Here is a 26,867-nt window from a genome sequence, read left to right on the forward strand (position 1 = left end):
CTGATTATTATGGCCCAAACACCTACCGAATAAAATAGCGAATCTAAAAATTTCATATTATCGCGCTTATGATACATTATTGTTCCATCGGATTGTAAGACACATTTGACGATCTCGCCGCGCAAAACCGACGGCAGATAGATCAGGAAAGTGAGCACCGCTATCAGCCAGACAGTGATCCGCGGCGGACACATCCGCCGGATGTGGCCCGGATGGCACACGGAGACGTACCGTTCAATCGTCAGCACCAGCAGCATTATCACGCCGACACCTGTGGGGCGATAGCGAAAGCGTCAATCTCAATCTCTTGTTCGTGGTACGCGAACCTAGACAACGCAACAAACCTAGACAACCGTTGCCGAGAAACAACTCCAGATGGGCCGAGTAAAAGGCCTGACCAAAGTTCTGCCAGCGGCCCGAATCCCGGTGGATCAGCATTCGCATACCGAAGGGAATTGCAAAGATAATTGCCAGCAGAGCGGCAGCCGAGTAGCCTGCAGGAAAAAAACAAAATCGAAATAATGGCGGTATAATTACTCGTCTATCACATCTATCTGTATCAAATATATGTGTTTAGTGATACGTTGTATGTATTCCAATTATCTTTGCGCGACCCACCGCCGCCGGGGGGACCAAAGCTATAGCCACGATTCGCTTGTTTATTCAGGGACGAATAATCAGGCACATTTGTTTTCGTTTCGCTTTCCATTATTTTGGTTGATTCTGGCGAAGCTTATGGTATTGCCGTTTTGCATACATATATCATTGCGAGCAATGAAAGGATTGTAAGCGCTATCATCGAGTGACACCAACCAACCGGTTGGCCGGGTGGTGTGGTAAACCTGTAAATTTATACGCAGATAAAATGGTGAATGCGAAAATATTATTGCCAGCCGAGCGGAAACTCACCGCGGCATGGCTTTAGTTTTATTGTAAATATAAAAGCAAACAAGCGTGTTTTCTGGTTGAATTTTAACATGTTTGCAAAAATTTTAGGGAGTGTTGCTGCAATGGTAAACTGCTCTGTCCCAAAGTTGTTTGAGTGATTTATAATATAATTTTTGGTCATGTGAAAAAGTGATCAATATGCAATTTGTCAAGCGCAACTAAACAACTACCCAACAGTTGTGGCGGAATTCAAGGCATATCCTTTCACGCTACAATTACTGTAATTTGATTATTTTTCTTTGTTTTAAAAAGCGATACCATATAAGAGGATTTACCTCGGATGTGTAATGTGTGCTGTTTACATGCTATTTGAGTGCTTGCCGGTAGCGTGAAACCGACACAGAGAGAAAGCGTCGGAGTCGGTTGACAGTTTCCCGCGTGAAGGGAGTCGGGAGTTGGTTGCAGGTTTACTAGCCGCGGTCGTTATCATCGCGAAGATGGTCCATCCGTCCGAGCCATGAGTGCAAGAGTCTACGTTCGGGCTACTGCATTGACAAGGGCGGCAATACATCATCACATTTGTTGTGTGCGAAATGCAAGACGGCGGCGATCGGGAATGGAGGAGTAAGATTGCCTGGTTTGGAGCTGTATGCGCCGGTTTCTTTCGGCCGACCCACCACTTTCCACGAAGTTCGAACTTTCCCTGACACGGTTACGCTGGCATGGATTCACGGCAGCGGTTACCGGTAATTCCCGAATCACAGCGGAAGATGCTACGATTCCCTCATCGAGAACAGAGTGCAGCAAGCCGCCTAACACAGCAACAGATCGAAAGCGCCATTCAAGTCTACGTACGGCACGTTAGAACCAGAATCATCAGAAAGAAATCAATCAGCTAGAACGCAACGGTGAAATGAATATCAACAGCTCGCTTCGCCAATTGAAACCATATACGAATGAACACCATCTCCCCAAGGTGGCGTGGGCGGTAGGCTACTACAATACGAAACATCCGATCTTGCTGCCACACCACGTAGTCCTCACCGCAATCAATTCTCCATCACGAGCCATGGTTCACCATCATTGCTGACAACTGTATGACGTAGTTTTTTGGATTGTCGGAGGAACGAATGCTGTCCGCAAGACTTGCCGAACCTGAGACGAATGTGTACGTGCAAGGTCAGCACATTTGCATCCGCTAATGGGACAGATGTCTATCCAGCGGCTTACATCAAATCCTTTCTTCTCCAGCACCAGCATTGACTATGTTGGACCTGTCAATATCATTAGTCGGTGCCACGTAGCGCTGTGTCTAGTAAAGGTTACATTGCATTGATTGTGTATTTTCTCATCCGTGCCGTGCACCTCGAAGCGCTTGTGAACCTCAGCATATTCGCTTTCATCATTGCTTTCACCCGATTTAATAGCCGATATGGATTGCCGAGCAGAATTTACTTTAACAACGCTAAGCAAAGCAAAGCAAAGCCTAGGTGCTACATTCCGTTATCGAAACTTGACCTTCTGTTTTTATACGACAGACTTCGCAGCCAGCTGTTAGAGTACAGGACAATTGCAGGGCCAGTTGCTACGATCCTATTGACTCTAACGGCCTCTCCCAGTCGAGATTCGAACATACGACGACTGGCTTATTAGGCCAGCGTCATACCGCGAAGCCAACTGGGAGGCTACTTTGACAACGCTACCGACCTTCAAAAAGCTGCCCGAAAATTCCATTCAGTACTTCGTTACACTTATTGCCAGTGCCTTACTAAAGTTTAGGCTCTTTTTGGCATCGCACCCGAGAGCTGTGCCACTCTGCCACTTGGTAGGGGCCACTCTGGCCAACCGCACGGTACAGCGTTGAACACATCAACGAAGTCGAACGGAACAATAAAGTGGCAGAGTTCTTTTCCAACAATACAATTGAGTGGAAGTTCATTTCTGCACAATCATCGCATCGCGGTGGCCTCTAGGAGGCAGGGATAAGAGTGTTGAAAATATTCATAAGTAAAATCGGAGGCGATGCTCGAGTCTTAAGAGTAAAACTTGCGTAACGTCCTAGCTCAAGCGTCGCAGTACATACAGATTCCCTTCCGATTTCCAACTACCCAAGTTATCCTCAACCTCGCACACCGGTCTAACCATTATATGCCGTGCCCAAGACGCCGCATCAAATCTCTATACAGATGGGAATACGCCCAATGCATCATGCAGCGAGTTCGATGGCAGTGCGAATATATTCTTTTCCTTCAACGTATGGCAAAATGGCAAAAGGCAGCACCAGATGTTTCGACTGGAGTCTTTTTACTGTTGGTAGACGACAACGAGTAGTCTAAGTAATGGTAGTAATGGCCTTGAGGGCCGTTTTATCGATACCTTCCCTGGATCCGATGGTCACGTCAGAGTGGTTGCTATCAAGACCGCCAATGGTACCACGCGGCGAGATGTTAGACAAATCCGGCAGGTCACTTTTTAAAGACGACGAATACGTACATGTAAATCCTCCATCTAACTCGGTCTATCGCAGCTGGTCTCCAGTTCCGCGGGCACCAAATGCTCGCCAGATCTCGCTTCTCCTGGTGAAAACCATTTTTGCAGGATAGTTGTCCGACATTCCAGCAACAGATCCTACCCATCGTATTCGTCCAGCTTCAGCCACTTTTTTAATACTGCATTCACCGTAGAGGCACGCCGCCAAACATGGTTCTTGGCTTACGCCGTTCGAAAACTCCGAGTGCTCGCAGGTTCTCTCCTAGCAGTGTTCACGTTTCATGCCCTTAGAGGACAACCGTTCTAATTAGTGATTTGTACAGTACGAACTTTGTACGGACACTCAGATTGATCGCCCGCAGGTGTTTGTGGAGTCCATAGTAAGCACGACTTTCACAGATAATACGTTTTATAATCTCACGGCTGATATTGTTGTTCTTTTGCCAGTAAGCCGAGGTATACGAACTCGTCGATTACCTTCAACTCATCTCCGCGCGAACTCGGTCACGCACCGTCCCGTCAGCCAGTATGTACTTTGTTTTATACGCATTTAGCTTCAACCCAATCTTCTCTGCTTCGCGTTTGAGTCTGGTGTACTAATCTTCCACCGCCTCGCATACCGACCGAAATTCTCTCACAGCACTACATCTCATCCATCGTAGTCAGGCTACATGTATGTCTAATAAGCTTCCCCGGTAAGTCGTTTTTGTGTGGGATTTTCCACAGCTCTTGTCGGTTCTCACAACCAAATCTGGCTTTGAAATCAATGAACAGGTGATGCAAGGGGACTCGAAATTCGCGACACTCCTTAAAGATCTGCTACAGGGTGAAGATTTGATCCGTTGTAGACCGACCATCCATGAAGTCACCCTGATAACTTCCCATGAATCATGAATCTATTGGCTATTGGCGACAGTCGATGGACTTGAGAATGCACTTAGTACGAGGCATTCAGAATAATGATTGCACTGTTGTTCTCACAGTCCAGCTCATTGCCTTTCTTGTAGATAGGGCAAATAACCGCGTCTATTTTCACTCCTCCGGTAATCGTTCCGCATCCTATATCTTGACAATTAATTGATGCAAACAACTGGCCGGTTTGTCCGATAAAGCCTTTGCGAGATTCGTTTAGTTTCTGATAGATCTTGGTGTGTCGTGAAAGCAGTACAGCTGCACGAGTTCTTCGCTCGCCTTCTCCTTCTGGTGATGCTTCTTCTCCTGGAAGAGTCGTGTTTGCTATCTCCGCTTCTGTTTGTATCGCTCCACATTCTGATGGAGGGTTCTACGCAGTATTTGTACCCGCGCTGCATTTTTCTCATCCAAATCTGCTCATCTGCTGGCACTTTTCGTCAAACCATTCATTACGTCGATTTGGTTCCACACGACCTAAGACGTTCTCCGCTACGCTGTTAATGGCTGTTTTGAACGAAACTCCAACAGTCTTCAAGAGGGGCTTCATCCAGCTCACTCTCCTCCAATAACGCGGCCTTCGAGCCATAGCACGAAGGTTTCGGCAACGTCCGGTTGTTTCGGTAGCGTGAGATTATACCATGTTCCCAACAGGTAGTTTTTGACGTATCTTTACCCTCACTAAGTTATGGTCTAAATCAATATCAGCGCCCCGATAGGTTGTGACGTCGATAATATCTGAAAAGTGCCGGCCATCTATCAGAACGTCGTCTGGTTAGGTGATTCCCAGGTGTACCGTTGGTCATAACCTCGAACCTCGATAACCTAGAAAAGGGTACTACGTATTGTAGTGTCCTTGGAGGCACCGAATCCGACAGGTCTTAGGCCGTTTTCGTTCGTTTGCGGGTGTACGTTGAACAGTTCGACGACCGGTTTGAATTCCTCCTCCGGGTAAACCAGAGCATTATAGTCTCCGATGATGATTTTGGCAACATGTCTTGGGTAGCGGTCATATTTCAACTGCACTGTTCTGCTTCAACTGCTCAAGTTCCATAGTTCTACCTGCGCTGTTTGCATCGCGTAAAATCAACAGCAAGGTTTCCAGTTTCCACTACGTTCTGAAACAAATATTCATATTCGAATGCCTCAAAAATTTAATCTGCTGATTTTAGTATCGGAATTCATGGATCACCTACCTACCTACCAGCTAATGCTACCATAGGACATAAAGGACATTAACAAAAATAAGGAATATATGTGAGAATCGCAAGCAGCTGCATACTGTGCATGCTTAAATATGAAATGAACTTTCTTTTGAGTTGCATTTCACTTCTGATGTTTAGACAATGTGTTGAGATTGAGAAGTATTGCAGTGTACATAAATAATAATGAAACTAATGCTGACAAGAGCTAAGACTGATAGGAAGTTGAGCAGTCCCATACCAATTTATGCATGCACGAGTGTTTCGGAAGATTGACATATCCCACTTGGTTTGCGTACGCATAAAGTTGGCAACAGTAGCAGTGCGATTCAACAACAACAACAACAGCAATGGCACAAGCATCCTACTGCCACAATAAAGGGTGTAAATTTAGGTCACGTATTGGTACGTTTTTGCTTTGCGGTTTTGTCCCCAAAATTTCAGGCAGTGGCAGTATTGAGACAGCTTCCGAATTAAATATTGTTTCAGTATTTTTTACTTTGTTCTATTCTGAGTAAGTAAAATAAATTATTCTAAGCTAAGGATTCGATAGCTGAATACGAAATGTTATTTAGACATACGAATCATTAGGACCTATTGCAGCCAGAGCATTGGACTGCCGGAAATGGAAAAAGCTTCTTGGAAGTTATTAGTAGGAAAAGATTTTCTTTCTTTCGGAACGAAATTGGTACTGGTCGCGCCGTGGTAAACACGCACGATCATCTCGAACACTACGGCTTGACAGCTTCCGACACCGGCAGGAAAACATGCGGTAGCCGTTCATATATTATGTACTAGCTGACCCGACAAACTTCGTATTGCCACAAATTAACCTGTGTTGTACATAAATCATGAATCTCGGATGATCTTTATCACTTCTCGAGTTTTGCAAGTCCCCCAGTGGGCGGCGCTTCCGACGGCGGGTCACCGGCAACACTCGCGACCGGCTCGTCCTGAATGATCTAGTGTTACTATAGATAGTTTTTGTGGTCTTGTTATTGATTAATGTTTTATGGAAGAGTCTCGAATTTCTCGAGTTGGATTAGTTTTTGAGTTTCGCCAAAATTTCTGTTTTATTTGTATGAGAGTCCATATCCGCCTACCACAGGGGTGAGAGGTCTCTAACTATCATAAAATAAATTCAAGACTCAAAAATCTCCTACATGCTAAATTTGGTTCCATTTGCTTGATTAGTACTCAAATTATAAGGAAATTTGTATTTCATTTGTATGGAAGCCCACCCTCTTAAAAGGGAAAGGGGTCGTAATACACCACAGAAAAAAAATTCTGCCATCTAAAACTCTCACATGCCAAATTTGGTTCCATTTACTTGATTAGTTCTAAAGTTATGAGCAAATTTGTATTTCGTTTGAATGGGAGCCCCCCCCCCTCCTAAAAAGGTAAGAAGTCCTAATTCATCATGGGAAAAATGGTTGCCTCCAAAAACACCCACATGCCAAATGTTGTTCTATTTGCTTGATTAGTTCTCGAGTTAGGAGGAAATTTGTATTTCATTTGTACAGGAGCCCTCCCTCTTAGAGTGGGGAGGGGTCCTAATTCACCGTAGAAAATTTTCTTGCCCTCGAAAACCTTCACATGCCAAAGTTGGTTCCATTTGCTTGATTAGTTCTCGAGTTATGGGGAAATTTGTATTTCATTTGTATTGGAGCCCCCCCTCCTAATGTGGGAAGAGGTCCTAATTCATCACAGAAAAAATTCTTGCCTCCAAAAACACCTACATGCCAAATTTGGTTCCATTTGCTGGATTAGTTCTCGAGTTATGAGGAAATTTGTATCTCGTTTGTACAGGACCCCCCCTCCTAAAGTGGGGAGGGGTCCCAATTCATCATTGAAAAAAAAATTGTCTCCAAAAACACACACATGCCAAATTTGGTTCAATTCGCTTGATTAGTTCTCGAGTTATGAGGAAATTGGTATTTCATTTGTACAGGAGCCCCTCCTCTTAAAGTGGGGAGGGGTCCTAATTCACCATAGAAAATTTTCTTGCTCTCGAAAACCTTCACATGCCAAATTTGGTTGCATTTGCTTGATTAGTTCTCGAGTTATGAGGAAATTTGTATGGAAGTCCCCCCTCTTAAAGGGGAGAGGAGTTATAATTCCTCTTATAAAGAGGGGAGGGGTCTCAATTCACCATAGAATAAATTCTTGTCACCAAAAAAAACACCCACATGCCAAATGTTGTTCTATTTGCTTGATTAGTTCTCAAGTTAGGAGGAAATTTGTATTTCATTTGTACAGGAGCCCCCCCTCTTAGAGTGGGGAGGGGTCCTAATTCACCGTAGAAAATTTTCTTGCCCTCGAAAACCTTCACATGCCAAAGTTGGTTCCATTTGCTTGATTAGTTCTCGAGTTATGAGGAAATTTGTATGGCAGCCCCCCCTCTTAACGGAGAGAGGAGTTACAATTCCTCTTATAAAGAGGGAGGGGTCTCAATTTACCATAGAATAAATTCTTGTCACCGAAAACACCCACATGCCAAATTTGGTTCTATTTGCTTGATTAGTTCTCGAGTTATGAGGAAATTTGTATTTCATTTGTATAGGAGCCCCCCCTCCTAAAGTGGGGAGAGGTTCTTATTCATCATAGAAAACATTCTTGCCTCCAAAAACACCTACATGCCAAATTTGGTTCCATTTGCTGGATTAGCTCTCGAGTTATAAGGAAATTTGTATTTCGTTTGTATAGGAGCCGCCCCCCCCCCCTCTTAAAGTGGAGAGGGGTCCCAATTCATCATAGAAAAAAATTTTGTCTTCAAAAACACACACATGCCAAATTTGGTTCCATTTGCTTGATTAGTTCTCGAGTTATGAGGAAATTGGTATTTCATTTGTACAGGAGCCCCCCCTCTTAAAGTGAGGAGGGGTCCTAATTCAACATAGAAAATTTTCTTGCCCTCGAAAACCTTCACATGCCAAATTTGGTTCCATTTGCTTGATTAGTTCTCGAGTTATGAGGAAATTGGTATGGAAACCCCCCCTCGTAAAGGAGAGAGGAGTTATAATTCCCCTTATAAAGAGGGGAGGGGTCTCAAATTACCCTAGAATAAATTCTTGTCACCGAAAACACCCACATGCCAAATTTGGTTCTATTTGCTTAATTAGTTCTCGAATTATGCAGAAATTTGTGTTTCATTTGTATGGGAGCCCCCCCTCTTAGTTGGGGGAGAGGTCTCTAACCATCACTAAAACCTTTCCTGGCCCTAAAAACCTCTACATGCAAATTTTCACGCCGATTGGTTCAGTAGTTTTTGATTCTATAAGGAACACAAAACAGACAGACAGACAGACAGACAGACAGACAGACAGACAGACAGACAGACAGACAGACAGACAGACAGACAGAAATCCTTCTTTATAGGTATAGATATGTATTTGGTTACCGCAGTGTTTACGTTGCGTTGTCATGATGATGGTTAGATGTCAACCTTACCGCGAAGCCAACTACCGCACCTAAGCAACCGGTGCGTGCAGTGCCGGTGGAGGAGAAATCCTAGACAGCATGTGGGCGGTAGACGTTCCACGTGGAGCCACAAATGAACGATATTTTTCGCACTGTTTTTCTCGTTGTTTGGCGATTTCGTTGACATGTGTGCAATTCCAGGGCCACAAAGGGCAACGTTCTTGTCGCTAATGTATCATTCGTGAGCTTTATATGAGTGGTACGAGTTTGGTATTGGCTTCCAAAGAATTTCGTCGTCTACTGGTAGTGGTTTCCTAGAATCATAAACACAAAAGAAGGAAACACACTTCTAGTACAGCATATCCTGCACTGGAATAGAATCGCAATCGTTAATCTAACAATCTTGAACAGCGTAATTTGAGGACGCGTTGATGAGCCTGACAGATAACGATATGTCATGTCTACATCCAACAGGTAATCTCATTTTCCAGAACGTTACAACAATACAACACGGTGTCCTGCCAGTGTGTCAGGACAAAGTATGTCAGGATGATTGCGTGAACAATGACGATTAGCTTACTGGCATTTCTGATCTGGTCATTCCGACTGGAGCAGCAGCTGTTATCACTCTAATTATGGTATGGCTACCGTAGACGGACGGACTTCATGCCCTATGAAACCAGGCTAATTTACCTCCGCTGATGATACCGGACACGTTCTGGCCTTCAACAATAATATGCTGCCAGCTTTGATCAATAGCTTCGCAAAGCCTCACGCAGCTATGGGGGCCGGAATTAAAGCGAAAGTCACGTTTCACCAGTGATATTTTATGTTGGGCAGCTTCTTTCTTTGCGCCTCTTCCGGTAGATATGGAACTAGTGTTGTTAGTCGAGCATTGAATAAGACCTTAATCGGAAGATATGGGATGCAGAAGTGTATAGAAGACTAGCTGTTGTGTTTGCCTTATTGGTTGAATGAATAAATTCATTTATGGTCAGCAGTTATCACATATAGAAACTAAGGATGTATCATATCTCGTTTATTCATATTCTTTTTATCGTCATTGGTATTGGAATTGGGGCTTTCCACTTGTATTATTTCTACACAGCTATTTTCTATACTATATAGGCAGGAACGCACATTTCGAAACCAGTTTTTAGGCCAAAAACCCGATTTAATCCACCTAGTGGTGAAAGAACCTTTGTTATACGGTCTGCATCTACGTTAACGTTGCGTAGTGCGTTTGTTTACATAATTTTTTTGACAATTGAAAAAGTTTAGGAGCACTTATAAATTTTGATAGATCCCCAGTTCGGTATGGGAAAGCAGAGAGATCGGACGCTTGTGCGTTTTCGCGAGACGCAAAATCGAAAGATCAGTAGTTTTCACTGTGATTTAATGTACGCGAGTGCCTTTAGTTGGAATTCGTAGATCCAAGAGTGATTAACGACGAGTTTATACTCCGCAGATCAGAATGAGTGATGTTTTGGGCTAATTGTGATGAAAAGTGCGATTCCGAAGCAAGCTATTTCAGCTTTTTCCTTGTCGGATATGCATGTCTGTGTATTCAAGCAATGACATTGCCCGCTCAGTTATGTGCGTCTTTACAGAGCGCAAGAAAATTTTCGTTTCGGCAGTTCGTGTAATAATGTGTTTCGAATGCAAAGTGCATGTGTGTTAGTGAAGCAGTTGAGGCTTGTTAATTTTTTTTGCTAGCACATAGTTTCGTGCTTTCCGTGTGTGCATCTCGTTCTGCTACTTGCCGTTGAAGCCGCTCAAAGTAAATTGATATATACCAGGTATATGACAATGCGAGCTGTCATATGCACTTTGCACTAACACATCTACACTAGTTCTGAGATTTCGAGCATTTTGTATGGAAAATTAGTTAATTTTTTTAAAAAATCGTTGGATACGCAAGATTTGTCTTTTTTTTCTTACAGCTTTTATGTTTATGCTTAGAACATTATTTCTAGTATGTATTTTCATGAATACAATGAAGTGCAACATTCCAAATTGCAAGCGGAAATTTTTTCGTCAAAGCGGTATCAAGATGTCTCAAAGAAATGTCGTTATATCGCTTTCCTACAAGTAGTAAAACAAAAAAGATTTTTTTTAAAATGCTCGGACATGATTGTTCAATAAGCAGCATGAGCAACATTGTTATCCGCCCGCGATATTTTTCGTCTGATTTCTGGTAAGCTTTTAAAGTGTTAATTATCTTCTAAGACCGTTTTGTAGCAATCTAAGATTACTTTTTATGGTTTTCTACGTAGTGTTGAGACGGGTAAATTTATGATAAAAAGGTATCATCTTGGAACAGTGACTTCAACTTAAGGATTTTCAAGCAGTAGCACAAGCATCTATTCGAATAAAACTATTTTTTAAAAGAAGACATTAAAGGCAGATATTCAAGAGCATCATGCAAGCAAAATGTTGGATGGAACGTGTTTTAATTCAAGCAACCGTATACCGCATTGATCGTGAAGTATTACATTAACATTAATTCATTTTTCAATTGCACATCGAAATAGTTAGTCACCCATGTTCTCAAATTTTTTACGCATAATAAAGAAGGCTACAAGTGCAAATGACTTTAAAATATATTCCTTACATTTCATTGTAAATGTTCAAATATTTCTCTGGAATAATATAACTGCATTCATTAATTACAATTAATTTAGTTTTAATTTTCATGCAAGTTCCACCATATTTCAGAACTATTTCTTCTTCTTTCTACACACACTAATGCAACCCTCGATGGTCACATACCTGGTATATATCAATTTACTTTGGAAGCCGCTGACGAATAAACCGGATCATCGCCGTTCGTTTTTTCGTGTTTTTGCTTGCTAGTGGTGGGAATAAGAGACCATCATGCAGTTAGTGTGTACGGGTACCATGCTCCACATGTGTATGGTTTGATGTGTAGTGTAGAGTGGACAGAAGACGTTCCGATCCGACGAGTGCTTAGATAAGTAGTGGTTTGACTGTTTGTTTTTTTTAAGCTAAAGACTGATGTGTGGCTATGTCTTTCTTGTGTGCTGTCCGTTTTGAACCTTACACAGTCGCAGACTGATGGCCAATCGGGTGGCTGATTCGGTTAATAATACAGTGTAGAGTTTTATACAATTGATTGCACTTTTAAAATATAGTTTATTAATTAGTATATGACTGCGATACATAAACAAGTATAGAATCATTGCCACTATAATAGATATTCCTTACATATATAGTATATTCATATTACTCATTATTTAATACATTTACATATACATCATTAAAAGGGAGGGGAGGGAACATCAGGGTACCAAATGAATCGAAGACTGGATGAGGGATGTGGTAACCAGCCCAAGTCACATAAGGTCGGAGAGGATTTTGACGCGCCCTTCTAGCACACAAATCATCACGCAAGATAAGTTTGCACGGCGAAGTTATGTATCTAGAAACCGGAGGTCTATGCTGGAAGGAGTGTCTTATATTCCCGTGGAATCATATAGGCGACATTGCTTATAGATCCACCCAACCCCTTTTGGTCCTTCACGAACAGCATTGACATGAAAGTTGCTGGGTAGATAAATTCGATTCTGCAGTAATTCTACTTGCATACAATGGGAAACCCTTGAGGTGATGGTGGCTACCCCCATACATACATACATACATACTTATAAATTTTGATAGATCCTTTTTTCATGAAATTGCTGAGAAAGTATAAGTAAGTTGTTACTAATTTGAGTAAATGCAAGTAAAAGTAAGTTGTAAGAGGAAATATTATTATTTAACATATACATTGCGTAGTAAAGGTCTAGTTTAAAGGTTTTGAACTATGCATAATTTACTGTAATGCCATTCTGTTTGATTCAATAAAGTTTTCATCAATTTTTATTAACCTTCGGTTACTCACGCTGTTGTATTTTGTATAACACGTGTAGGTTTTAGAATGCCATATTGTTATATAGTTACAAATTGATGTTTAACTAACGTATATTTTTCAATAAACTTGTTATGAGCAAAATACCATAATTATTCAATGCATTAATTCTTTAAACTGTTGGCAAAATAGATCAGCAAAAACTGACATCACAGAAACGAAGCAATCAGTATGTGAGGTGTACCGCAATAGGCCCCAGCTGGATCTTTCTCTCGTTTCTCCATATGAAAAAATGGTGTCTGTATGCAACAAAACTATCAGCAAAAGTAAAATGTTTTAAATGTATCCGTCTGTCGATAGTCGAGTAGTTTGGGGTCAAAATTAGGATATTTTTATAATCAAAGTTCTACAGTTCCTAAACAAGCAATCATAGAGGTATACTATGTTCAGCAAAGTTGTGTATTTTTACTATTTGTACAACATGAAAAAGTCATACAACAATTACAAAACGAGCTAAAATGGAAAAACTGATTTTACAAATAAATAAGATTTTTCTCTCTTCGCTGAAGAGATAGAAGGTTACTGTCTTCAGCAAAGTTTCTTGTAATAATATACTCTTCAACTTTACAGAACACGTCAATGTGTTATATTGAAACTGAAGAAAAATATTTTTTTATTTCACTTTTAGGGGGATTAATCAAAATTTAAATTCTACCAGACGATAGAGCTTGCAATTTCAAGAAACTCTTCCAAAGGTGCGATAAACCTAAAACCAGGTTTTCCTAGTCAAAACTCTAATGCGCACATTTTTTTGGTTTTGGGCTATTGTCTCCCGCGAGCAACCGTGTTACAAAAGTTGGCGCGAGTGTTCAAGGGTTAATATCTTTTTACCGGCAAAACCAATTCTTCTGAAATTTTGCAGATATATTTGCAGCAATTAAACCTCTAATTTGATGCCAAAAAAATTTAAACTAGATAAATTATCTAAGATGAAATAGTCAAAAATAATTGTAAATTTTAATGTGTTGTATACGATTGCTCATAACTTTTGAATTAAACGTCCAATCAAAAAAAAAATCAATAGTGATCTATTAGGCTATATTACCTTTCAAATGAGAATAATAGCGCATAAATCGGTTCAGCCAACTCTGAGAAACAGGCGATCATTTGTACCTAGTCAAAACCGGTTTTTTAAGGCTAACTTTTAAACTGCTTGTCCGTTTTTAATAAAACTTGGTAAAAAGTTTAGTAATACCAAGAGCTTTTGTTTGGTACTAAGATCGTTCAAATTGGTTACGTAGTTCCGGAGAAACGCGTATCACGTAGTTTTCACATTTTTGCTTATAACTTTTAAACGAAACGTCGGACAGCAATGCAATTCAATAGTGATATACTAGGCAATAATACCTTTCAAACAAAAGTAAAAGCGGTCAAATCGGTTCAGCCACCTTTGAGAAACAGGCGATAGAAAATGAGCTGCACACACACACATACACACATACACACACACACACAGACATTGCTCAGTTCGTCGAGCTCTATCGATTGGTATATGTGATTCGGCCCTCCGGGCCTCGGATCAATTTCGTGTTTTTCGACCAATTTCTAAACCTTTGTTATATAGTATAACAAAGGTAAAAAAGTTGTTCTTGAAATGTTTCAACTGCTTTCTACTGATTGACCAGATTACAAAATGTAATAGTTCAATATCGCTTAAAAGAGCAAATATTGAATAGGTACTGTGCAGAAGCATAAGCCTTATCCTCGTAGCTGGGTGTACGCTTCTTCCATAGCTCTACGGATAACACCGATGATTACGGTTATTTCGTGATGATGATACCACTCCTCTGCACGCCTACCCTTCGAATAGCACCTTCCAATGCAATATTGAACAGTAAATTGTATAATCCGTTACCTTACTTTAAACCATCTAACGTCACAAACGAGTCCGATATGTCACCAGCTATCCTCACGCTTGCAGCTTGATTTTGAACCATCAAGGGTAGCACGTATCAGCCTAATCGGTTTTGTTGGAAAATTATGTTCAAGCAAAATCTGCCATAGCTCATTTCGTTTAACTGAATCGTACGCCGCCTTAAAATCTATAAACAAATGGTAAATATGCAAGTTGAATTCCCGGAATCGGGGATTTATCTGGTCCTTCGTGGAGCGTCCCTCTCAAAAACCGCACCGGTATTCGTCAACAAAGTTTTCCTACAACGGCCTCAGTCTGGAAAACAGGTTGCGGGAAAGAATTTTGTATGTAGAATTGAGGAAACTAAAATTGCTGCATTCGAGTCGATAGCCCTTTTTGTAAATAGAGCATATGAGACCTTCAAACCAGTCCGTAGGTAATTCCTGCTCAGTCTATACCTTTAGTATAACCTGATGGATTGCACAATACAGCCGTTCGCTCTGGACTTTCAAAAGTTCCTGCTGGAAGCCGTCCTTTCCAGCGGCTTTGCCATTTTTCTGCTCACTCGTTGCTTTTCTAACTTCGTCCAAAGTTAGTGGATCCAGAACTTGTCCATCATCTCCTATCGTTATCTTATTTCTGTTGGCCGCTCCATTTTGTTCGCCGTTCAACAATGTATCGAAATGTAGTTTTCAATGCCTAACCACCTCCGATCTTTCGGTAATCAGGTTCCCCTCCTTATCGTTGCACATAACAGAAGTTGGTGAGGTCCAGTTCCTGAGTCCGTTGATCATATCGAGCCTCTCGAAGCAATTCTCCACCTCCACAAGAACGCGATCCCAGTGCTGGCGTTTCTAACGACGGTGGAATTTCTTTTCGGCAACTCTAGCATCTCGGTATCTCTCTCTGCTCGGCCGTGTCACAGTTGCAGCCAATATATGACTACTGACTCGATTCTTCTCATCAGTCACTCGTTGGCACTCTGCGTCAAACCACTCACTGGAAGTAGCTGCAGCAGTAGTACCCAACACTTCTCGCGCTGTAGTACTGACCGCGTCGCGAATGTGCCTTCACTGTTCGTTCAGCTTCCCGTATAAATGAAAACAATGGTGAAAATGGTCATAACCATATCGCAATTACAATCTTTATAATCACCATAAGATTAAATGTAACGATGTATTCCGAAAGCAGAATTTTCCAACGGCGTTACCATTTATATTATGGTTCAACCAGTATCATTATGTTCATCATATCCTACAACTCAAAAATGTGTATGGAAAATCACTCGTTTTCTAATGGAGAACATTCTTAACGACCTATTGTTTCTATGGTTACTTGACGAATAACCATAACTAATATACTTGATATTATACCAGGCAACAGTTTGGATAGGCTGGCAAAGGGTGAACATGTGCATTCCATAACCTCTGTTCATTAACTCCTATTCCTACCTCCACGAGGTGCCGGCTGGGGTACGCAACTTCGGTTGTCGTATGCTAACAGGAAAGGGGGCACAGTGGCTCCCGCCCACATTAAGGTGGCAGCCCCATCAGCGGGATAAGGACCTTAGGATAACAGCCTACTGTACCAGAACATACAAAAAGTTACCGAAAATGAAAGAAGAAATCTCTCCGGATTATTGGCAACGACCTTTAGCTTGAAAACACGGACACGAATCGGAACATGGAATATACTGACCCTTGCCCAGCAGGGCAAGCTGACTCAACTTGCAAGGGAAGCTAGCCGCCTGAAGCTTGAAATCCTGGGGCTGAGCGAGGTCCGCTGGCCGGGTACTGGCGAACACAGGACATCATCCGGGCAAGTCTTGCTCTACTCTGGCATACGAGGTGAAAATGCTACTCGAGAAAGAGGTGTTGGATTCCTACTGAGCCCAGGGGCACATGCGACCCTGATGAAGTGGGAACCAATAAATGAGCGAATAATCGTTGCCAGATTCAGAACACGGGTTAGGAACCTTACGGCAATCCAGTGCTATGCGCCAACAGATGCTGCCGACCTGCAGGAGAAAGAGAGTTTTTACAGCCAGCTGAACAGCGTGGTTGAGAAAATCCCGAAGGGGGACATCCAAATTCACATGGGCGACTTCAGCGCGAAGATTGGCTCAAACAACGCGGACCTTGAACGCGTCATGGGACGCCATGGCCTAGGAGAGATGAGCGAAAACGGGGAGCTGTTTACAGAATTCTTTGGTAATAACGACATGGTCATTGGTGGATCGCTCTTCCCCCATAGACCAGTACATAAAGTCACGTGGGTTTCCCGCGACGGTCGAACAGAAAACCAAATCGACCACATCTGCATCAGCCGGAAATGGAGAAGGAGCCTTCTTGATGTACGCAACAAACGCAGCGCTGACATTGCATCCGACCATCATCTTGTTATCGCTGAGATACATCTGCGCGTCGCACGTGTCCAACGACGGGAGGAGAGAGTTGGGTGCCGCTACGACGTCCGCCGATTGGAGAATCCTGAGGTGAAAAGGGCCTTTGTTGAACAACTTGAATCTCGAGCCTCGGAGTTGCCACCTGGTGGAACCGTCGAAGAGCAATGGACCGGCATCAAGAACGCCTTCATCACGACCAGTGATGAAACCCTCGGCAAAGCGCGCAGTGGGCGGATGGAATGGATTTCGGATGAAACTTGGAGGGAGATCGACGAGCGGAGAGAGGCGATAGCCGGCATTGAGCGAGCGCGGACCAGATCGGCTAAGACAGCTGCCCGTCAACGATACGCCGAACTGGAGAGGGCTGTTAAACGTGCTTGTAGGCGGGACAAGAGAGCCTGGACTAACTCCCTAGCCGAACAAGGAGAAACCGCCGCCGCCAATGGTGATATCCGTTTGTTGTACGATATTTCTCGCCGCCTTAGTGGTGCCAGGATGAATACAAAGATGCCGCTAAGGGACAGAGCTGGTCAGCTATTGACTGACCGTACAGAACAGCTTAAGCGATGGACTGAACATTTTGAACAACTCTTCCTAGTTTCAAATGTCAGAGACCAACAAAACCAGCAGCGTACGACGCCTACAGTTCGTCGAATAAATCGCGTGAACTCGGAGGCGCCATCGCTGGATGAAATTGTAGCAGCCATCAAGCGTATGAAATCCAATAGAGCGCCAGGGATAGATCGTATTTCAGCGGAAATGCTCAAAGCTGACGCATCTTTGTCAGCCCAGATGATGCATCAGCTTTTTAGCAATATTTGGGAAACCGCAACTTTTCCGGTGGACTGGATGCAGGGCATATTGGTCAAAGTCCCTAAGAAAGGAGACCTAACGGAATGCGGTAACTGGCGTGGCATCACGTTGCTCTGTATTACTCTCAAAGTACTCTGTAAGGTAATCCTCAACCGGATCCAGGAGAAGATCGACGCTACTCTCCGGCGGCAGCAAGCTGGATTCCGTGCTGGCCGATCATGTGTAGACCATATCACAACGCTCCGCATTATATTGGAGCAGGTCAACGAATTCCAGGACTCTCTTCTGCTGGTGTTCGTTGACTTCGAAAAGGCGTTCGACCGACTCAATCACGAAAACATCTGGGGCGCACTTAGGCGTAGAGGAGTTCCAGATAAGCTAGTCCATCTCATCGAGGCTCAGTACGAGGCGTTCTCGTGCAAGGTTTTGCACGACGGCGTCTTGTCCGACCCCATAAGGGTTACTGCTGGCGTGAGACAGGGCTGCATTTTATCACCGCTTCTGTTTCTCATCGTTATGGATGAGATATTGGTTGGAGCAATTGACAGTAGACCAAATCGAGGATTGCCTTGGAATCCTGTAACGATGGAGCAGCTAAATGACCTCGACCTAGCCGACGACATTGTCTTGTTCGCACAACGCCGAAACGACATGCAGAGCAAGTTAGATGACCTCTCCGAGAGCTCCCAAGCAGCAGGTCTCACAGTCAATGTAGCGAAAACTAAGTCTATGGTAGTGAACACTGACAATGCCACCAACTTCACAGTAGCGGGACAACAAGTTAAGCAGGTAGACGCCTTTCAATATCTTGGTTGCCAAACAACGCCCGATGGTGGTACCAAGACTGATATAGCCACACGGATCAGGAAGGCCAGGGGTGCCTTTGCAGGTCTGCGAAACATTTGGCGCTCAAACCAGATCACTCTACGTGCGAAAACCCGAATCTTTAATTCAAACGTTAAATCCGTACTTCTGTATGCCTGCGAAACGTGGTGCGTCTCAGCGGAGACAACGCAAAAACTGCAGGTATTCATTAACCGGTGCCTGCGATACATTATTCGTGCCTGGTGGCCTGATAATTGGATATCCAATGAGGAACTCCATCGTCGGTGTCATCAACGGTCGATAGCCACAGAAATTCGTGAACGTAGGTGGAAGTGGATCGGACACACCTTGAGGAAAGGAGCGAACGAGGTTTGCAGAGCAGCACTCGACTGGAATCCACAAGGACAGCGTAGAAGAGGCAGACCCAGAGGCTCATGGCGACGGAGCTTAGCCAACGACATCTGGGCTGTAGACGAGAACCTGTCCTGGTGACAGGTAAAAGCCATGGCGGGTAACCGTCAGCAGTGGAGATCGCTGATTTCATCCCTTTGTTCTGCCGGACCGGCGGACATGGACACATAAGTAAGTAACAGTTTGGATATAATACCCAATCATTTTACAAATGGTTCTATATTGGAAGATAAATGATAATAATTATGGTTAGAATATGGGTTCTCTTCAAGCTGTTCACCGATCCGCTCATTAGTCTTCCGAGAGTACTCTGCAGCAACTCCTTCCGCCGATAACCGCCGAATGTTCAGTCGTATCTTCCTCGTTGGTTTCGATTTAAATACGTTGAACAACCGGGCGCGGATCTTGCTAACTACCAGATAAAAGTCCGAGACGACGTTCGATCCCCGAAAAGGTCGCACGTCTGCGATATCAGGAAAGTGCCGGCCATCAACCAGAACGTGGTCGATCTATGGACAGACCTCTCCACTAGGGTGTTTCCAAGTGTGCTTCCGAATGTACCACCGTGCGAAATAGGTACTACAGAGACTCAACGAATATCGCAAAAGCTTTGTGCCGCGGGCCGAATTGTGCAGAGATAAAGATGGAGACGTTTTGACTGAAGACCTAGCGGCGATCTAAAGGTGAAAGCAGCACTACGAGCACACGCGGGGTCAGTCCCGGCGTAGTGGTTAGCATTCACGCCTCTCACGCCGAGGACCCGGGTTCAAATCCCAACCCCGCAGAAGTCACGAATGACCCAAAGCTGGTTAAAGTGACTATAATCTAAACAAACAAACTACGAGCACACCTGAATGGCCTGCAAGCGGAAGACCAGGATAGTGGAAGAAGTGACCACATTGGTGCAGCAAGCAGCGAAGATATGCCACCCCATCGACAAGCGAAGTTAAAGAAGCCATCTAGTGGCTGAAGAACACCAAAGCAGCGGGAAAGGATGGCATTGGAGTGGAACTTATTGAAACGGGGCCGCACAAGTTGGTCAGCTGTTTGTTTCAATTGATTATCAAGACTTAGGATACAGAACATCTACCGGAGAAGTGGAAAGACGGGGCTATTTGCCCTATTTGCAAAAAAAGGCGATAAGCTGGATTATGAGAACTACCGAGTGATCACTATCCTGAATCCCGCCTACAAAGTGTTTTCCCGAGTTATCTTCCACCTATCGCAGACTTCATGGAGGGTCGATTTACAATAGATCAAAACTTCACCCTGCGGCAGATCCTTCAGAAGTGCCGCGAATCCGAGTCTCCACGCATCACATATTATCAGTGGAAGTCCGTAGTACTCCACAAATACTTGTGATCGGACAATCTGAACCCCCGTACAAAGTGCACATTGTACATAACGCTAATTCGACCGGTGGTTTCTACGGGCATGAAACGTGGACATTGCTAGAAGAGAACCTACTAGCACTCGGAATTTTCGAAGGACGGATGGTAAGAACCATCTTTGGCGGTGTGTAAGAGCGCGGTGTATGTTGGTAAAGAATGAACCACAAGCTCGTGCGTCTCTATGGCAAACCAAGTTTTCAGAAAGTGGTTAAAGCTGGACGGATACGTTGGGCAGGACATATTGTTAGAATGTCGGACAACTATCCTGCAAACATGGTTCTCGCATCGAATTCGATAGGAACTAGAGGAGCACAGCGGGCGAGGTGACAAACCCAGGTGGAGCAAAATCTGGCGAGCACTGGGTGCCTGCGGAACTGGAGACCAGCTGCCATGGACCAAACTAGATGGAGGAGTTATGCTACGCAGGCCTTGTCATAAGACGTAAAGCCAACTAAGTAAGTAAGTAAGATACTACAGATTGCCATTCCTCTGGCTGCAACGAAGTTGATTAACCACAGGCCATTGTCGTTGGTGATAGAATGTCAGCTTTCTCTGCCAATAACGCGACGAAAGAATTCTTCGCGTCCGACCTGTGAATTTGTATCCTCGATAACTATGTTTATGTCATGTCCTGGGCACTCTCCATGTCCTTTCGAGAAAATCATAGAACTCCTCTTTTACGTCATCGGCTTTATCGTTCGTCGGTGCGTAAACATTTATCAAGCTGTAGTTAAAGAATTTGCCCTCCACTGTTTCCACCTAATGACACTCTTCATTTGTTTTCCGTGTAATACGAATCCGACTCCATGCTCCGCTTGATTGGCGCCTCTGTAGTATATGTGACACTTGAATGTCGTAACCGCAATCGGATCTACTACGCCGAATACGCGTTCTCCCGTCTTCGGCCATCGCACTTCCTGGATGGTTACCACCTCGACCTTCATCTTTTGTAGCTCTCTTGCCAGGATAACCGCGCGTGCCGGTTCAAGTAGAGTCCTGACATTCCAAGTACCAAGTTTCTAATAATCGTTGCTTTTTCTTTTGTGTGGTCCATGCCGATTATTCTGCTGTAGTTTATTACCTGAATTGTTCACGGCATGCGTTTTTTAGGCACGCCGCTTTACTAGATTCCTAGTCTCGCGGACAGACCCAGGGGTATCGCATCAAAGAAGTATTTTTTGCCAACATTATAAAAAGAACCACGATTTTTACCTCCGATTCGCTCTCAATTAGATGCGAGGTGACGCACGCGGTCGACAGCTAGTGGATCAATAAGTAAGTATTTCTTACTTCAAGCAGAACAGAGTCAAGGTGGCTCTTGCCGTATCAAGGATTTCTCTCCACTGTACTTGGTCCGTGGCTACTCGTCGGCAATTCGTTGAGCATCTCGACACACGCACGTTAGGCTTCTCTTTTCCCGGCGACGATGGACTTCTTTAAAAGGACAGATTTCACCGTTGTCCGGCATTTTTCCGGATTGACTGGCCCACCATGGCCTCCCGACTTTCGCCAGGTGCACAAAGGGAATCTTTCCAAGTAGTTACGTACAAGCGGTAGTTTCGCTTCCTTCTCATCCAGTGGCGACTCGTCCGCATGTTCAACCTGTTCATAGGGCAGGCAACAAAATTCAGCCCGACAAAATTGTTTTCATCACTGCCAGCTGCCACTGGTTCATGATTTCGTTTGCACCGACGCATATGCAATACGAATTTAGTTTAGTTACGAAGCTGATGAGCAAAACGTTCAACACGACGTTTGAACGTTGCTTTAGGGATTAGCACCAGGAACAATGTGTTGGTACGAAGGGAATTTGAAAATAGAGCGCGGTTGGCATGCATTATTCGCAAAATTTTCTCATTAACTCATTCATCGTTAGTCTGCAAAGTTATATGCCTATTTTTGTGACCCGAATTACTCTAGAGTTAAAGGTTCAATAGGTAATTATAATAGGAATTTGGTTCAATAGGTATATTGAACGAAAAGTTTTCGGTTTATAGCTAAAATTCAGAAACGAGTTTGCTGGTAAAGTAAACCGTCGTATGTTTGTTTGATGCTTAAAATATAGTATTGATTTGTATTTTTGGCTGATTGAACAGGTAAGCTTAACCCCCACGACTCGCCACTGTTCTCGTCTTCTCGTCGTCGTACTTTCATGAGGACAATGTACGTTTATGATTGAAGTTGAAGAAACGGTCCTTTATCCTCAACATACAAATCCTCTCGTTGATCGCCTTACAATTCATCCGCGATCCTGCATTCTGTCCATCGCTACAAAGCTCATTCCTAGGATGGTAAATGGTTGAATAATGCGCTCCAGAACCACCATGAGGTTCCACAGCCTCTTATTCAGCAACTCCTATCTCGACCTCCTCGTGGTACCAGCCGGGATACGTTACTTAGTAGAAAGCGGACCACCGGTGGAAACTAGGGTCGTATGCGGACAGAAAAGGGGGCACTCATGCGAAGGCTGAAGTGTAAACTCTCCGCCTGCAGGACGGTTCTCTTGACTCCCAGGAACCAAAGCAGAGGATCCAAAGCCCCTAAAGGAGATGGTTGTAATAGCTGTTGTCCATGGCTATTATGTAAAAACTTGAATGGATAAACCCCTAATCCAAGGTGTGACGCGACCCGTGCCGAGGGATGAGTGGTGGAGGGGGTTCTATAAATTCTCTCACCGCAACGGAGCCTGTGGAGTACCAGGGCGCCCTCCACAGCAATTTGCCCTTGCTGCATCAAGCCGGTCACTGATGCAGTAGACGATTTCTTACCGTGCAAGCTCTCGCTGCCGAAAAACAAAGAAACGAATGAGGTGGAGAGGAGAGTAGGGAAGGAACAAGACTTGAACGATGCGCTAGTTGAGGTTCAGTCCTGATCCTCGTCTATCCTCAATAAGCCGATTCGTTGTGGCTCGACAAACGAAGATGTGGCTCCAACTCTCTACTCACGGGTCGAGATTCACTCTGCCTGATCTCTGACTGTGTACTGGAGGGTGGGCTGAAACAAAAGGAGAGCCGAACAGCTATGGCCAGTAGGATCGCTCAAATAATCTAAAAATATATAACGTCAAGTATCCACCCCTGGGTTACTCAAAAGTTGCTGAGTCTCAATAAGAGAGATCTCAGCAAGCTTGCCGGTCTTGTGACAGGACATTGTCCGAGTAAATATCATCTTCGGAATGTCAGTTTCGTACAAGATGATATTTATCCTCGGAACACTTGCTCTGCAATCGTGGAGCACAAATAGTACGCAGACTGCAGTATCTCAAAAAGGGGAGATCTGGTTGGCGTCGCCGATAAGGGTACTAGGTTCATAAACCTGGTCATCCCTGATTGGCACCTGTCTCGCTCCAGTTACCAGCCTGTCACTTCCTCAATAAGTGATAGGTAAGCTTGAAGCGTATAGTAAAATAATAAAACTGGGCATACCACAATAGTTCAAAATAATGGACGCAGTGATAAGAGTACCCAACAGAGGAGAGATTGGCTGGTAAACGGCTGAATAATGCGTACCGTCGGTGCCTTGTGCACGTGTAGGCATAAAATAGACCCTACAGTGGTTCATAGCCTCTTATTCAGCAACTCCTATTCCTACCGCCTCGTGGTACCAGCCGGGATACGAGCAACTTTGGTGGAGATCGGGTAACCAACCCCGGTGGAAGCCAAGGTCGTATGCTGACAGGAAAGGAGGGCTCTTTCGAGCTTCGTTGGCCCTCCGGCGAAACAGGGGGTTGGTGTAGCAGGCTTTGCAAGCCGTCACCACAAAAAATATTAAAGCATGGAACGAAGAACAAATATATTCTTACTGGAACAATCGGAATAGACCCACGCGACGAAAAAGGACTATGGATTGGAAACTCGGGACGTGGAACTGCCGATCTCTCAATTTCCAAGGGAGCACTCGAGTGCTCTCCGACGTATTGAAGAGCCGCAAGTTCGACGTCGTAGCGCTGCAGGAGGTGTGGTGGAAGAGCTCAACGGTACGTACGTTCAGAGATGGACATACCATCTACCAGAGCTGCGGCAACACACACGAGCTGGGTACAGCTTTCATAGTGATGGGCGAGATACGGAAACGTGTGATTGGGTGGTGGCCAATCAATCCTCGAATGTGCAGGTTGAGAATCAAGGGCCGATTCTTCAACATAAGCATCATCAACGTGCACAGCCCTCACCTCAGAAGTACCGATGACGACAAGGATGAATTCTACGCGCAGTTGGAGAGTGAATACGACCGCTGCCCAAAACATGATATCAAGATCGTCATCGGGGATTTCAATGCTCAGGTCGGCCAGGAGGAGGAATACAAACCGGTGATTGGAAGGTTCAGTGCACACCAGCGAACCAATGAAATGGGCCTAAGACTTATCGACTTTGCCGCCTCCAAGAATATGGCCGTACGTAGTACCTTTTTCTAGCACAGAATCCACCATAAGTACACCTGGAGGTCACCAAATCAGACAGAATCACAGATCGACCACGTTTTGATCGACAGTCGGCACTTCTCAGACATTATCGACGTCAGATCCTATCGAAGCGCTAACGTTGACTCGGACCACTACCTAGTGATGGTTAAGATGCGCCCAAGACTCTCCGTTGTGAACAACATTCGGTACCGACGCCAGCCTCGGTTAGATCTCGCGCGTCTGAAGCAGCCAGACGTCGCCGCAAACTACGCGCATTCACTCGAAGCTGCACTGCCGGAAGAGGACGAGCTGGACGAAGCCCCTCTCGAGGACTGTTGGAACACTATCAAAACAGCCATCAGCAGTGTAGCGGAGAGCTCCATCGGGCATGTGGCCCGGAATCAGCGGAACGATTGGTTTGACGATGAATGTAGGAGGGTGATGGATGAGGAGAACGCTGCGCGGGCGGCCAAGATGCGCAGTGCCACACGTCAGAACGTGGAAGACACAAACAGAAGAAGATGCAGCGAAACCAAATCTTTCGGGAGAAAAAGCGCAACCTGGAAGAGCAGGAATATGCGGAGTTGGAGCGGCTGCATCGTTCTCAGGAAACGCGGAAGTTCTACCAGAAACTGAACGGATCCCGCAAAGGCTTTGTGCCGCGAGCCGAAATGTGTCGGGATAAGACTGGCAGTATTCTGACGGACGATCGTGAGGTGACGGATAGGTGGAAGCAGCACTTCGACGAACACCTGAATGGCGCCCAGGCGGAAAACCATAGCGGCGGGGAAAGCGATTTCGACGGTGCAGCAAACGGGGAAGAGGTGCCAGCCCCAACGATAGGCGAAGTTAAGGAGGCCATCATGCAGCTAAAGAACAACAAGTCAGCTGGAAAAGATGGCATCGGAGCGGAGCTTATTAAAATGGGACCAGAAAAGCTGGCCGTTTGTCTACACCGACTAATTGTTAGAATTTGGGATACGGAACAGCTACCGAAGGAGTGGAAAGATGGGGTTATCTGCCCGATCTACAAAAAGGGCGACAAGTTGGACTGTGAGAACTATCGAGCGATCACCGTTCTCAATGCCGCTTATAAAGTGCTGTCCCAAATCATTTTCCGCCGTCTATCACCAATTGCGAATAGATTTGTGGGAACTTATCAAGCCGGCTTCGTCGAAGGTCGGTCTACAACGGATCAAATATTTACACTGCGGCAAATCCTCCAAAAGGGCCGTGAATACAGAGTTCCCACGCATCATTTATTCGTTGACTTCAAAGCCGCATATGATACCATCGACCGGAAAGAGCTATGGAAAATCATGGACGAGAACAGCTTCCCCAGGAAGCTCATCAAACTGATTAAATCTACGATGGATGGTACGCAGTGCTGTGTTCGGATTTCGGGTGGATTGTCAAGTTCATTCGAATCACACAGAGGGCTTCGTCAAGGTGATGGTCTTTCATGCCTGCTGTTCAACATAGCGCTACAAGGTGTTATGAACCGAGCGGATATCAACACGCGGGGCACGATATTCAACAAATCTAGTCAATTCGTCTGCTTTGCCGATGACATGGATATTATCGGCAGGACATCTGTGGCGGTGGCTGAACAGTACACCAGACCAAAGCGTGAAGCAGAAAAGATTGGGTTAAAGGTAAATACGTCTAAAACAAAGTACATGCTGGCCAGCGGAACCGAGGCCGAACGACACCGCTTGGGCAGTAGTATATTGATCGACGGCGATGAGTTTGAGGTAGTCGATGAATTTGTCTACCTTGGCTCACTGGTAACAGCGGACAATGATACCAGCCGTGAGATTCGGAGGCGTATTATCAGCGGAAGTCGTGCTTACTATGGGCTCCACAAGCAATTGCGGTCGAGCAGACTAAGTCCCCGTACAAAGTGCACCCTGTACAAGACGCTTA

General features: G+C 44.5%; 1 protein-coding gene across 1 annotated transcript in view; it reads right to left on the minus strand.

Annotated features, from left to right (window-relative positions):
• The window catches only part of LOC128746163 (FMRFamide receptor), a 140,540-nt gene that overhangs the window by 997 nt on the left and 112,676 nt on the right, over window positions 1–26,867 (minus strand). Inside the window, exons 7-8 of the mRNA XM_053843208.1 lie at window positions 345–494; window positions 27–271 (exon numbers count right to left, since the gene is read on the minus strand). Coding sequence (XP_053699183.1) covers window positions 27–271; window positions 345–494 — 395 coding nt within the window. The remainder of the gene's footprint in view (window positions 1–26; window positions 272–344; window positions 495–26,867) is intronic.

Source organism: Sabethes cyaneus, chromosome 1, assembly GCF_943734655.1.
Source record: "Sabethes cyaneus chromosome 1, idSabCyanKW18_F2, whole genome shotgun sequence".
NCBI lineage: Eukaryota > Metazoa > Arthropoda > Insecta > Diptera > Culicidae > Sabethes > Sabethes cyaneus.